The sequence below is a fragment of the Hesperophylax consimilis genome, chromosome 23 (assembly GCF_061612785.1).
Source record: "Hesperophylax consimilis isolate HC1 chromosome 23, BYU_Hcon_1.0, whole genome shotgun sequence".
In the NCBI taxonomy this organism is placed as follows: Eukaryota; Metazoa; Arthropoda; class Insecta; order Trichoptera; family Limnephilidae; genus Hesperophylax; species Hesperophylax consimilis.
Genome location: NC_142858.1, coordinates 16,416,869 through 16,431,363, shown reverse-complemented (window position 1 = coordinate 16,431,363; position 14,495 = coordinate 16,416,869). Strand labels below are relative to the sequence as shown.

Genomic DNA, 14,495 nt, shown 5'->3' with positions numbered 1-14,495 from the left:
TTTAGTGTTAATTCCGCTTTGATGATGTAAAAAAAAATTGATGATGATAAAAAAAAATTTCAACAAGGTATAAATGTTGGGCGCGCGTTAGTCAAGTTTCCCGACCATGCACCGGTGCTGATGGGATAAATGATACAATCCTCGGAGTATCTTCTACAGAAATACCGGTCGATCAAGGACAGCATTTCCAATTGACGGCTGTGCTCCAAAGAATGAAATCCGTTTGTTAAGACAGGAGAATCTATCAAAAGAGTCAAGGGTTTTTTTCAAGTAGTTTGGGGCTCTAGACCAGAAGTGTTAAACGGTGGTTAAAATCATGTTTTTGTGATGTATTCAAAGTGTGTTATAGTATGTATAAACCTACATAAGTCAAAAAAATAATTATATAACTAGTGAAAAGTGAAAGAGATCGTTCCTTTCGGACTTACTAGACTTCTAACTAGACAACTAGACTTCAAGCTAGGTCACAAACTTGCTTTTTTTTCCGAAAAGTGCCAGTATAAGCCAACCTTGTTAATTACGTTTTTTACGAACCTTGATCTACGACAGTATATATATTTTAAAGTCTTTATTCTAGATAAAATAAAATTACATTTTCACTTATTTAACTAGAAATAACTAATACATTACATATAAAGACATTACATAACAATATTATTCACTTTCAGTGTTTTGCTGATAGAGTACTATTTATTTATTTATTTATTTATTGCATCTCACTATCCATAAAACACTTTTTTTTTCGCATAAAAATCAACCTCACTAGGACTGTATCGAGGTTAACAATTTACATTATAGTGAAGCAAACATAAGAGTAATCACAAACATAAATTAATTCTACATACAAACACAAAATATTTCAAAATTAAAGAAAAAAATAAGTATTAGATGTGCTATGTACCTATACTTTATCCATTTATTAATTTTGTCAATTAAGGCAATCATGTACGTTGCCTCCTCGTAACCAATGGATTGTTTTCCATAGTGAGTATGTATGGTGTTTACATGTATGTTATCGTGTTGCCGTGTAAAGTGTGTGTGTGTATTTGGGACCTTTTAATGAGTTCTGTATTTGTAAGTAGGAGTATATTATTTATTTTGTATAATAGGAGACATGTATTATTTTCATATAATTTTCCTAATGTTAACAGTTTCGTTTCCACATTTTTTTGTGACTTCCACGGTTTGAATTAAAATAGCTTTTTGATTACTTTATTGTGTGTTACCTGTAGTTCATTTAAATATGTTTCATATGCCTTTTCCCAGATTTCAATCAGATATGATAACCAGCTAAATACGCTAATTAAGGGGGTGATTTTATCTTTAATATCTTGAATATGCTATTTAAAATTTAGGTATTTATCAATGCACAGCCCAAGATATTTCTCCTGTATCAGTATTCAAGGGTACATGAGGAGGAATGATTTTACGGGTTGTACTTAAAATCATTTATCCTGTTTTATATATATACACCTTTACTCTATAATTTTCAATACCTAAACATAGTCTTCGTTTAAGTAAAGACTACCTGAAAAAAAAACAGTACTTTTGAAGTTTTTTTTTTTTACTTACTCTCTGATAATACGTAAACCTAAAGAATTATACTATCGAAACAAACTAATAACAGCAAACTATGACCCTAAATGCGTATGGTCAATTCTGAGGGAGAGTACTCATTCACAGAAGAACAAAGATGACACCATAAAAAAATTACTTATTGATGATGAAGAAGTCCACTTCCACGACAATCCTACACATATCCTCAATTATATTAACAAACACTACATAAACATCGGAGCTAACCTAGCTGAAAATATCAAAAACACGTCACCTCTCAGAGATATTCAGGAACCTCAAAACGATGCAACTAACATCAACAATGAAAATATTAACAGAAACTTCACATTTCGAAATATTACACTTGAAGATACCAACAAAATAATTCAAACATTAAAGAATAACACACCTACGGGACCTGATGGTGTAGACTCTAAAACTATCATAACATTAAGCCAACAACTACTTAAACCACTCACATACTTAATTAATCGTAGTCTTAAAGAAGGAATTTTTCCTAGCTTACTAAATAAAGGTCTTGTTATTCCAATCTTTAAATCAGGACAAAAAAATAACGTAAACAACTACAGACCTATCACGCTACTAAATACCATTTCGAAAAATCTTGAAAAAACTATAAAAAAACAACTTCAACACTATCTGGAAACAAAACAAATACTATCGATGAACCAACATGGCTTTAGGAAAAACAGGAGCACAGAACATGCAATAGCTGATGTAACGGACTTTATAACACATAATCTTGACGCTAAGAAAAAAGCTATTTCTATTTACTTAGATATATGTAAGGCCTTCGACACAATTTCACACGAAAAACTTTTTAAGAAATTAAAAAACATTGGCATTGATGGTGTAGAATTCGACTTAATTAAAAGCTTTATGTCTGAGAGAACGCAACAAGTTAAAATTGACAACAAGACAAGTGAACCACTTTTAATTACATACGGAGTCCCACAGGGGAGTGTACTTGGCCCTTTATTATTCCTCATCTACATAAATGAACTGTGTGACATTAAAATTGAAGGTAAAATCGTGACCTTCGCTGACGATACAGTTCTTCTGTGTCAAGCAGCCACATGGAAAGATATATTTATAATAGCCGAAAAAAGTTTATCAATTGTAAAAAAATGGCTAAACAGTAATACTCTTACCATTAATACAATTAAAACAAAATACATCACACACAGTATAACACAAAGAGGCCAACCTCCAACTAACATAGACCTATTACTACATGACTGTGAAAAAACTTCATTTAATTGCCAATGCGAACGTTTAGAAAGGGTAAAACAAATAAAATACCTAGGGGTTATTATTGATACACACTTACGCTGGACTGACCATATTAATTTCATCACTAATAAACTAAAACGAGTCATGTACCTAATGAAGTCCATCAAAAACATTTTCCCTCTAACAATACTCAGATCTATATATTTTGCACTGTGTCAATCCATTGCCACTGAATACTAGCTTGGGGAAGTGCTACAAGAATGACAATTGACCCAATCCAAAAAATTCAAAAGGCGATAATTAAAATAATCCTAAAAGTACCATTCGACACAGAATCAAGCGAAATTTACAAAACATTAGAAGTCTTGTCAATAAGACAACTTTATGCCAAATCTGCATTACTACACCTCCTCCAACACAAACTCCATATGCCAATTCAACCAAAAACTTTGTTAAAAACCAGATCCTTCACAAATAAAACACTAAACATACCGATAACACACACCACACACGGACAAAGACACTTTCAATACTACGCTACTAAACTGTTTAATTGTATGCCCATTACTCTGAAGCAACTACTAACTGCAAATACATCCGCAAAAATTCACAAAAAACATATCACAGCCTGGATCAAAAACCAAGATATTTTATTTTTTCAAAACATAATAACTCCAAACCAAACATAACTAAACCATAAAAAGTGTATAATAAATAAACACGTTTTTCGAGATTTTACCAACTATACTCACACTTACAATACAAATATATGCACTCAATATATATTATTATTTTTTCTTTTTTACATATTTATTATGAATATTCAATTTACAAAAACTATTAAAATTTTATGAATATTCAATTTACAAAAACCAAAAAAAAATAATAATAATAATTAAAATTAAAACTTGTAAAAAATAAAAACTTTCTTCTACAACACATAAATACTTGTCACACCTATACATAACCACGTAAACACCTCAGCACAGGTTCTCCTAGTGAGGTGTTCACGAAACATACAATATTAATCACATACAGTTTCACCTTCTCAAACCTACCTTACACAAAACATATTATTATAGTTATAAGTTTGAAATGTATCATGTACAAATATAAATAATTATGTGAACACTGTAAATATTATATAGAAATAAAAAAAATAATAAAAAAAAAAGAAGAAGATTCGGTGAGAGTTGGAACAGCTTTCCCCAGAGTAACACAGGTTGAGCACCAGGAGTCGGTGCTTAACGAGAGTGCCCGTCCCGCTTCGGCGGATGCTCAATTGAATCCGAAGCGCAGGAGTGAGCTCCGATCAAAACATATCCAAACACTAACACTTGAAGGTTTTACACCAGTTTGGCCGTTCGTACGTTCTCACTGAAACAATCAATATCGCTAAAATCGATTTGTAAGTTCCTGTAAGTTCCCGGAGGTCCTAGAAAGTTTCCGAAAGTTCCTGATAGTTTCCGAAAGTTCCTGAAAGTTTCCGAAAATGCGGATGATTGCGATGGTGATCATTTGTGGCGTTTTGCTACTGTACACCAATCAAGTCGCCGGACGTAGGGGAAGGAAAATAAGTAAAACCAAATCAAGGGTAAGCTGATTTATTTGTGTCTATTTTTTAAATAATACCAATAAAACATTTATTTTGTGTTTTTTTATAATTTTTAAATAATAATTACTTTATAAATTGATTTAAATAATAATTACTTTATAGACGTGGTTAACTTCAAGTATGTTTAGTATTGTACCTGGATCCAAACAAATTTGTGTTCTATTTTCTTCAACGTGTTAAAATGAAAAAAAAACTCATTGATAAGTGAATTTAAATTTAGATATCATTGGATTTTTTTCTTTATATCTTTCTTGTGCCTTTTATTATAAATATTAAAGTTTATCTTCCTGTATAATAAATTGTGTACGAGGTTATGCTGGTATCAAATAAGTGTACAGTAAACCATTTTTTGTAATTTTGAAATATTAGAATCTTAAAAATCTTTTGAATTGAACCATTGGGTTTAAACATATTCTATTACCATAAAAGTTTTAGAAATTGGTTTTAGAGAACAAGCGAAGGTACGAAATAAACATTATGCATTCAAATAAAATGCCCGGGAGAAGCATTAATATCGTTATTTTACGTTTCAGGTTCAAATCGGCTTACCGATTACTGGGAAATATAGGGACACGGACTCCGATCAATATTACAACAACAACAATGTAAGCGAAAAAAATTACACCAATTTCAATGCTTTCTTTATAAAACTATCTAAATAACTAACTAACCATTACGCTGTTTCTCCGCATACACTCATTGCTTCATTCACCTTCAAACATCGTATTCACCTTCCGATATTCCGACTCTTGACATGGCCTGACTCAAATATTTAATTCACTTGATCGTGCTGTGTCTTCCTTCGGACACCCCCTACTTCTTCCACCGTTCATATTCGTGACATAATAGAATCCTTATACTCCTTTCTTCCGTCACTTTCTTAACCGTTATGCTTCCATCAGTCTTGCATCTCTACATTTTTAATTTACCCCTCAAAGATCTCATTTCTACAGCATCCAGTCTACTTCCATCCTTCCTCTCTCAGTTCCATGCCTAACCGATTAAATTACTTTATACGAATAAATTTAACTATGTAGGTTTGTGCGAATGTATTTATACAATTTTATGTAAAAAACAAGACATTAAGGTTCTGGTAGTTGAAAAAATAACTCTAATAGCTTGAATAAATAGCGATTGTTTTTATTACACCACATTTCTAATAAAACGACGAAAACATGTTGTGTATACTATGCATATGTGCGTATGTAGGTGTTGCCAGCTTTGTGGAAGTAATGTCATGTTAGCATCGTGTTGTCTAGTTGCGCAACAGGCAACTGTTTGTTGGGGTGTTGGTGAGTCATGCCCCTCGCGGTAATAGATCAGCCTCAACTACGACAGACGTCTATTTTAATGTTTGCATAGCCCGATCGGGGTCCGTTAACAGGGTCCTTGATACTCTTGCGGAATCATTAATCTTGCGTCCACTCGTGTCTTCCAGCGTATGTTCAGATCATGCCGAGCAATGTTCACAATTTGTTTTGTCTGCAGGAATTGAAATGTTTGCCGTTTTTATATTATTGTTATTAATCATGTATATTTTATGCTAGCGTGCGTTATTTTGTTTGTGTCCTACAGAATAAATGTTGCGGAATGCTTTTGTTATACATTACGGATAGAAAAAGTACTTTGTGGAATTATGGTGTTTATAGTATTTTATATAAGATATTATGTATTATAATATTTTGACGGCCTCCGTGGTCGAGGAGTAAGGCTCATGTCTAGCAAGCCAGAGGTTGCGAGTTCAAATCCAGGCTTGCGCAATTAAATTTCACAATTTACTCATTAATAATATATTTGCGGCACCATCCAGAATTGAAACATTGCTTGAAATGGCTTTGGCCATGTTTGGTGACCAGATTTGAATAGCCAGGTACTTTCCCACCTTCCTCTCCCTCGTCTCCTTCTCCTCCCGAATATCTTCAGCCTCTCAACATTCCCTATTTTAGGGATGCCGTGTTGTTGTGCGGTTTCACTTTTCTTAAATGTTTTGAAAAACCTTTAACATTTCTTGAAAAATATGTTTTTTATATTCGCCAAATGTCAGTCGGGCCGAGTCAGATGTGGTTTAGCCAAATGCGAAATTTTGGTTTGAAATTTGTATGGAACGCCCGCCCGCATTCCCTTTTTACTCCGCAGTAGTTCTACGATACAGTACACCACTACACAATCGAACATTTATTTTCAAATATTATATTGAAGTTGTGAGTGATGACATGCGAAGTAGAATTCACAGGAGGCGTATTTACAAAGCCTATGCCGTTACGTTAATGGTGACGAGTGAAATAGGGGAGACTTTGCTGTGCAAAATCATCTACAAAGTCTATACCATTTCAGTGGTGACGACTTTAGTAATAGGAAGTGGGTAAGCAGAGACGATGGAATCTCTATCTAGTCCACAACTGAAATGGTATAAGCTTTGTAAATGATTTTGCACAGCGATACCGACCTTATACCAAACGGTTTAGGCTTTGTAAATACGCCTCCTCTTTAATGGTTCCGCTGTACAACGCACTAATCCGCTCCCAACTAACAAATAAATAATTAATCAGTCAAGATGGCAAATTAAAGCGTATGAAATCAATTGTGATTATAATGGTGTATTTGGGCCTAATTCTCATTAATGTGCAATGTTTGTGATATTAGACAAAGACTGCTTTAAAAATGCGCATTCCTTCTCCAATGCACATAAAATATTTTAAGTAGTAAGTTTTAAGATTTTTTATTTATTTCTAGGGAGCAAAAATTCTGCTTGCATCACACTTTGATTATGAATACGTCCTGGGACATAAAATAGCCTTCCTATGCGTGGCCAGGGGCTCCCCACGGCCACACATCACTTGGTTCAAGGATGGTATCGAAATATTCTCACATTTATATCTTCACGTAAGTACCCTAACCTAGTATAATATAATCTAACGTAACCATTTTTGTTGGCTATCAGATTCCCTATCTTAACAAGCGGATAAATCTTTAGAGCACAGGCGTCAGGTAGGTATGCTGTCCTTATTCTACCAGTATTACAAAGGAAGATGCTCCGAGGAACTAGCGTCATTGATCCATTCGACACCGGTGCATAATAGGGAAGCACCTCAAACGCGCACCCAACATATGTTCATGCTCTTACCTCGTACAATTTATATACGTACAAGTTTCAAAAGGGTAGCGTAGTTCTCTAATACGTATTGCGTCATGTTTCCCCTGGATTATCAATTGGATAATTTGTATTTGTCGCTCCCCATGATGTGACGAAGACTCAAAGTGGTAGATTCTCTCAGTATCGCCCTGATGAAAAAAATTCAAATCGAAATCCAGGAGGCATTATTAAAAAAATAAGTATTGGAGATTAAAAGACACGTTTTATAAAGATTTAAGCCCGTTTTAAATAAAATATTTTAATTATAAGGTCCTTTTTTTATTCATCTTAAATATTAAATAAATAACTTACATCCTTTGGGATTCCTCGAGAAACATTTGAGAATTTAGTAATTCGTTCATCATAAATTTGAGAGTCGAACAAACCCCCGTTAGTCGTCTTATGTCGCCTTAATGCACTGTGTAAAAATTGTTTTTTTTTTTTTTTTTTTTTTTTTTTTTTTATTTAGTAGCTATATTATACATTTTTATAAGAATATATATATAAAAAATAGATGTTGATTATATTCATAGTCCTCCTCACTAGGAGATCCTGTGCTGAGGGGGGCTAGGTTTTGGATAAGTTATTCAGCGACTTCTATGGTATGACTCCATGTTTTGGGTAAGGGTTTCCAGAAACTTCTACGACGATGTTTTAAATATGAATATTTAATGACTAAATTAAATGAATAAATTCAATTTCGTGACACACTACATCTGATTCTATATTTCCAAGGGAGTTGATTCTTCATTCCTTACCTTTGGCCTTGCATCCTACGATTTTCAACGGCATCATTAATTTTTAATTTCTATTTTACAGATAAATCATTTCAATGAATAATGTTAAATGAACGTAAGGATGTTAAATTAACGTAAGAATGATGTGTAATTGTATACTGTAAACGATTTAAATATTATAATGTTTCCTGGTATTTAAATATTAATTATACAAAGAATCTGATTCAATATGATAATCGTTTTTTTTATCGTTTGCAGGTGCACGAATGGAGGATGGGCAAAGACAAGGTTAAGTCCAAGATCGAAATAGACCCTGCCACGCAGATGGACGCCGGGGTTTACGAGTGCACAGCCGACAACATGTACTCTATCGACAGGCGATCATTCAAAACTGATTTCTCGATTGCTTTCGATTAGCTTACTTTACCATTAGATAGTCACTACGTATACTATACTAAGACATCTACAAAATAGCAATTTTACTGAACAGTTTGATGAAGCAAAATCTCTCTTATCTTATTTTTAGCATATGCTGCCTAACTAACTAACAACCAAGCCGTTTCCTTGCAGAGAGGATAGACCGCCACACATCTCTATCTCGCAAGGACAAAAATGATCCTGTTAAAAAAAGTGATAGCATTGCAATTTCTTGATAAAATATTAGTCATTCAGAATATATCGAGAACACGTGCTCTTTCCTTTCTTGACGAAATGCTACAATATCAGTTTTTTCCATATGAATATCAATATCTGTATGAACACGTGTTCTGTCGTCTACATTCGCTTTTAACTGATACTTTTTTGAACTCTGTCAATTCTTTTATTTTTATAAAAAGAAAAAAAAACATTTCCGGGATACGAATAACCTGACAATATTTGACTACGTCGCCTGTGTGGTACCCAAACACGATGCCAACTCAGCCACTGACCGGTCGCTTGTTAAAGGCCTGCAGTCACGTTTTTAACAGGAAATGAATAATTTGACTAGATTTATAATAAATTAACAGTATTTCGTAACAGCAAGTTTTATCCTTGCACACACTCCTCGCTTCTTTCACATTCTTTACATACCTTTTTCTTTTTTCTTCTGTATGCCTATACCATCTAAAAATCCCTTTCTTAATCTTAACCATTACGCTTATATCAGCCTCGCATTCTTTCCGCATCTCCACATTTTTCAGTCATACAACGTTATACCACATTCTATCATCCTTCCTCTGCCAGTTCCATGCCACATTGCCACACTTCAATACTGTGACAGACCACGCTATGTTCTCGTGGCTTGGCCTATTTCAGCATATCGCTCTCCATATAATCCCAATGGGAATGTATGGCGTGATCTACCAGCCCCATCAGGACTGATATTATATTTCACTAGGCATATTAAAATCCATGTAAAAGCCCGGTTGGGCGTAAAACCAAATAAAATAAACTATCAGCACTCCATTATAGACTGCTAACTTCGTTTGTACAACGCTATCTGAAATTTAACAAAGATTACATTAAATAATTAATCTGATCTGCAGTTTCTAGCTTTACGTCTTTACTTTACCAACCTTTTATCACAACCACACACACATTTACATACATAGACGCTCATATACACTATACTTTATAATATAATTAAAAAAAATAGAGAGACGATCAGAAACATACATATCGAATGAACGCCTTTGATAAACATCAAAAATATAATCAAAATAAACACGCATTTGAAATATGTAATATTTAATATATTAATTAAAATGAAATAATTTTCTGATTATAGGTAGGCACTTAATTTACCGGTTGTATAAATTATTCTTTAAATAATGATTTCAATTTTTAAAATTACTTTTAAGTTCAAAACGAATTTGCGATCATAGAATGAAATTTCATACAGGTATAACGCACATCACAGACAACCGATATTAGTATGTTTGTTGATGATTGCTCTTAATATGCAAGTTACATATCCCACTATACTCGGGATAGACACGGTATATTATTATTCAATTATTAGCAATATCAATAGCAATAAATTCATAATAATAAATTGATTACATGTTAAGACCATGGATAAGTGTTTTGACTGTACTGCAATAACTTTATTATCAATGTCATGAATCTAAAATTAAATTAAATGTAAACTTACTAGACCAATATATGTAATTCCGCGGTCTTCTTTATATCACACATCAGTGCTTCCTGATTTTCACGGCCTAAAGTATTATCTTGATATTCTTTTGGGATATTATGCCGTTTTGCGCTTTTTCTTTCTTTACCCAACATTTCGGACAACGTCACAGTGTCCATCATCAGGGTAGATTTGTAGATTGTGGTAAAGTGACTTCCTTTCAGGGACGACAAATTAGTTAAATTAATATGGTTTTCGGCGTTTAGATTTGGTGTAGCCGTCAAGCACCGGATAAACCGGATTTTACAGGATGGCCGAGTTTGCAGGCTGGAAATGAAACATTTTTATTTCCTATTATTACACATATAGTGTTTTATATGCATAAAAGTAACAGTATCAGTAAAAATGCCTTTTTCGTAGATGTCACTACGCGATGACCGTCGATATATATTTTTTAACATTTTATTATTCATAATAGATAGGTATCCATGCTAAACATGGGCAAGCAAGTTGTAAAATATATCTGTCTTCCATACATATAATAGTTTTTGGACTTTTCCTTTTACCTATGTAATATTATATCTAAAAGACCTGAAAGTAATAAGAAATTTAAATAATTATATCTTATTTGACATCGTCTACTAATTTGCAATGCTTTTCTATATTTCCTTTCTATCTAGAAAAAATCTAAGTTTTTTATTATAGTAGGATTAAACCTTCCTACCCAGGAACTGGAATCCGCGTGTGTGTACGTGATTTCCACTATAATTGAAAGAATGCAATGTCATCGACAACGATTCTTTCTGCCGAGTTTCTGCTCGATCGGATGTCGAGAAGTAAGTTGATTTCCGCATCCAAGATTTGCATTCATTCATTACCGAAACCAAAAGTGAAATTCGAATGGATGTATTTTAAAAATATGTTCGATCTCTGGACAATATATGGATGTATTTTTAAAATATGTTCGATATCTGGATATATGGATTATTTTTAAAATATGTTCGATCTCTGGACAATATATGGATGTATTTTTAAAATATGTTCGATATCTGGATACATGGATTATTTTTAAAATATGTTCGATCTCTGGACAATATATGGATGTATTTTTAAAATATGTTCGATATCTGGACAATATATGGATGTATTTTTAAAATATGTTCGATATCTGGACAATATATGGATTATTTTAAAAATATGTTCGATCTCTGGACGAACCTGACAATACTTTATTTTTTGTATGAATACCGCACAACACAATCCAACTGTTCCCAACCGTCTGGAGTCAGTTAGACTATTGCATCCCCAATCCGTGTATGTTGTCAGACTGAATGTTGTGGAGAGGGAAAGGAAATGTGAAAGAGAAAGGCTAAGAAGTATCCGGCTATTTAGACCTTGTCACCAAACACGGCTAAAGCCATTTCAAGCAACGTTTCATTTCTGAATGGAGATCTTCCTAATTCGGTAGGTACCTACATAATATAATGTTATTATATGTAAATAAAATAGTTCAATTGCTGTCCTTGCAATTATACAGGACTTGCAGAGGGTTAAAACGGAACGTTGAAGAAAGGTTAAAATCAAAATAAGTATAAGCATAAACTAGGCTAACCTAACCCTACATAAACTTACCTAAAGTAACCAAACCTTAACATCGGAAACCTATTATTGTACCGTGAACTCACGCCGATTTTTTATCAATATCAAAGCTCGGGAATCGTCGGTCAAAATCTTTCGGGTACGTGCTGATGCACCCTGTATATTTACCGTCTAAGAAGGTCAAAATAAACATCCATTGAGGCTCACATAGTGTCGTTCATAATTTGACCTTCTGACTTAAATAACAGTAAATATACAGGGTGCATCAGCACGTACCCGAAAGATTTTAACCGGTGGTTCCCGAGCATACAGATAGTCAAAAATGTAGATGTCATTTTGCTATCCGATGTTATATTCTTCAATTAAAAAAACGCCTCTCGTTCCTGCAGCACCATACAGAGCGCGTATCAAAAAAATACTTGACAGCAAAATCATTTTTTATTTCCAAGGAATCGCTGTTTATTTTTCAGGAATTTTCTGTTTTGTAATTATACATCTACACGAATTATTCGTACTACTAAACTAGAATTATATGTAGATGAAATCCTCAGCACGGGAGATCCCAGCGAAGCTGATTATAAAAACAAAATTTATTATACATTATCACCATTTCGGTATTGATGTTGATTTGTGTCGTTTTGTCGATAAACATATCTGTTTCTGCTATCGTGGTACGAGAACACGCCGTCAGATGGAATGCAGGAAAACACTTCTTCTTCTTGACATATAAATTTATTAATTCACAATATAATTGCAGAGGATCTTATTTTCCTCTGCTAAAACTTAAACTGAAAGAAATAAAGGTCTAGTTTCCTCTATTCTTCAGTTTTCCCTAGGTTTACATAAACCTAGTAATTATCTCACGACTGACTGCCTAGGTACGCATGTACCTACCAGTTATTTCAACACTCGCTCCTCCGTAGGTACGTCTGTACCTACCCGTTATAGCAATACTCTAATACTGTCCTTTTTCTGGGAGGTATCTGTATTTAAACTAAATTCTGAAGGACGTTTTACAAAAATAAAGATGTTCCACCCGCTCGTTGGCAAACAACATTCTTAACATAAATAAAATGCACTTAACTATTATTAATGATACAGACGTGACTTAAACAATACAAATATTTTAAAGGAATTATTTTAAAGGAGATGAAACTTTATTTGGGGTTTTTATTACTATGGGACAGGGGTGGGAAAGGTATTGGCAAATATTTTTAGGCATAATGGTTTAACTAGGGTCATCATAAACATATAAAGCGAACAGCCCTATTTGAAAGCTGCCGCCGCTTGCAGTAAAATGTCACTAATTCTTAAATCATAAATGATACACAAACAAGACAATATGTTTATAAAAATACCAGGCCAATGAATTGTTTTATTGTAGGGTCGAATCTGCAAATGTGGGAAGCTACACTAGCTTTAAAAATACGAACTGTGAGAATGCGCCTGAAGGCTAAATTTTACTGAGCAATATGTAATAGTCGCATTCTGGAAGATACATACCTCCTCCCGTGAAGGTACTTCACAAAATAGGCAAAGAATGCGACTGTTATCTTCATTAGGTACCTACTCTACTGCTTGTCTACGAAAATTACCAGTTAATTTTATTAAAATATCTGAAATACAAATATTTATGCTACTCTTAAAACTAGAAATTCCGTGGAATATGTAAATCTTATGACTAAAAATTGTGTAGTAGGTAATGTCTTAAAACTAGAAATTCCGTAAAAAATGTAAATCTTATGACTAAAAATTTTGTAGTTGGTAATGTCTTAAAACTAGAAATTCCGTAAAAAATATTTATCTTAGGACTAAATGGTTGTAGTAGGTAATTTCGCATTCACCTCCCCCCGTGAATTCATTTCACCTAGCGGATAAAAAGAATGCGATGGTTGTATCTTCAATACTGCTACTTTAGTAGCCGGTCTGCGAAACGTACCGTGATTTGTTTGAATATCTACAACGCGAACTTGTCCATCGGCTCCGGGGTATACTTTTACTACCATACCCTTTGGCCAGGTATTCCGGGGCAACGTGTTGTCACATAGGATAACTACGTCGCCTACCTTTATAGGTGGTATCACGTCATGCCATTTAGAACGTTTTACCAGTGTAGGTAAATATTCTTTTACCCATCGTGACCAAAATTGGTCGGCAAAAAATTGTGCAATACGCCATTGCTTTTTTAGGCATAAATCGCCGTGATCAAAGACCCCTACGATTGGGGTGTCATATTTATAACCTAACAGGAAATGATTTGGTGTTAGACTTTCAAAATCCTTGCTATCGAGAGAAACGTGTGTGAGTGGTCTACTATTAACTATATTTTCTGCTTCTAACAGCAATGTGTGCAAAGTGTCCGGGCGTGGTGCTTGCTCGCGTAATATGGCGTAAAACGTAGTTTTAATTGATTTTATTAGACTTTCCCAGGAGCCTCCGTGGTGAGGAGATCCTGGCGGATTAAATTTCCAATTTATTTTCCTT

At 33.8% G+C, this 14,495-nt stretch overlaps 1 protein-coding gene across 1 annotated transcript; it reads left to right on the top strand.

The window, feature by feature from the left end:
* The first annotated feature begins 4,099 nt into the window (after positions 1-4,099).
* LOC149412375 (immunoglobulin domain-containing protein oig-4-like) lies at positions 4,100-11,038 on the top strand. Its single transcript, XM_089645667.1, has 4 exons — positions 4,100-4,405; positions 4,960-5,031; positions 7,160-7,309; positions 8,555-11,038. Exons 1-4 carry the CDS (start codon positions 4,304-4,306, stop codon positions 8,711-8,713), a joined length of 483 nt encoding a protein of 160 aa, XP_089501793.1. The 5' UTR covers positions 4,100-4,303; the 3' UTR covers positions 8,714-11,038.
* Positions 11,039-14,495: the final 3,457 nt, after the last annotated feature.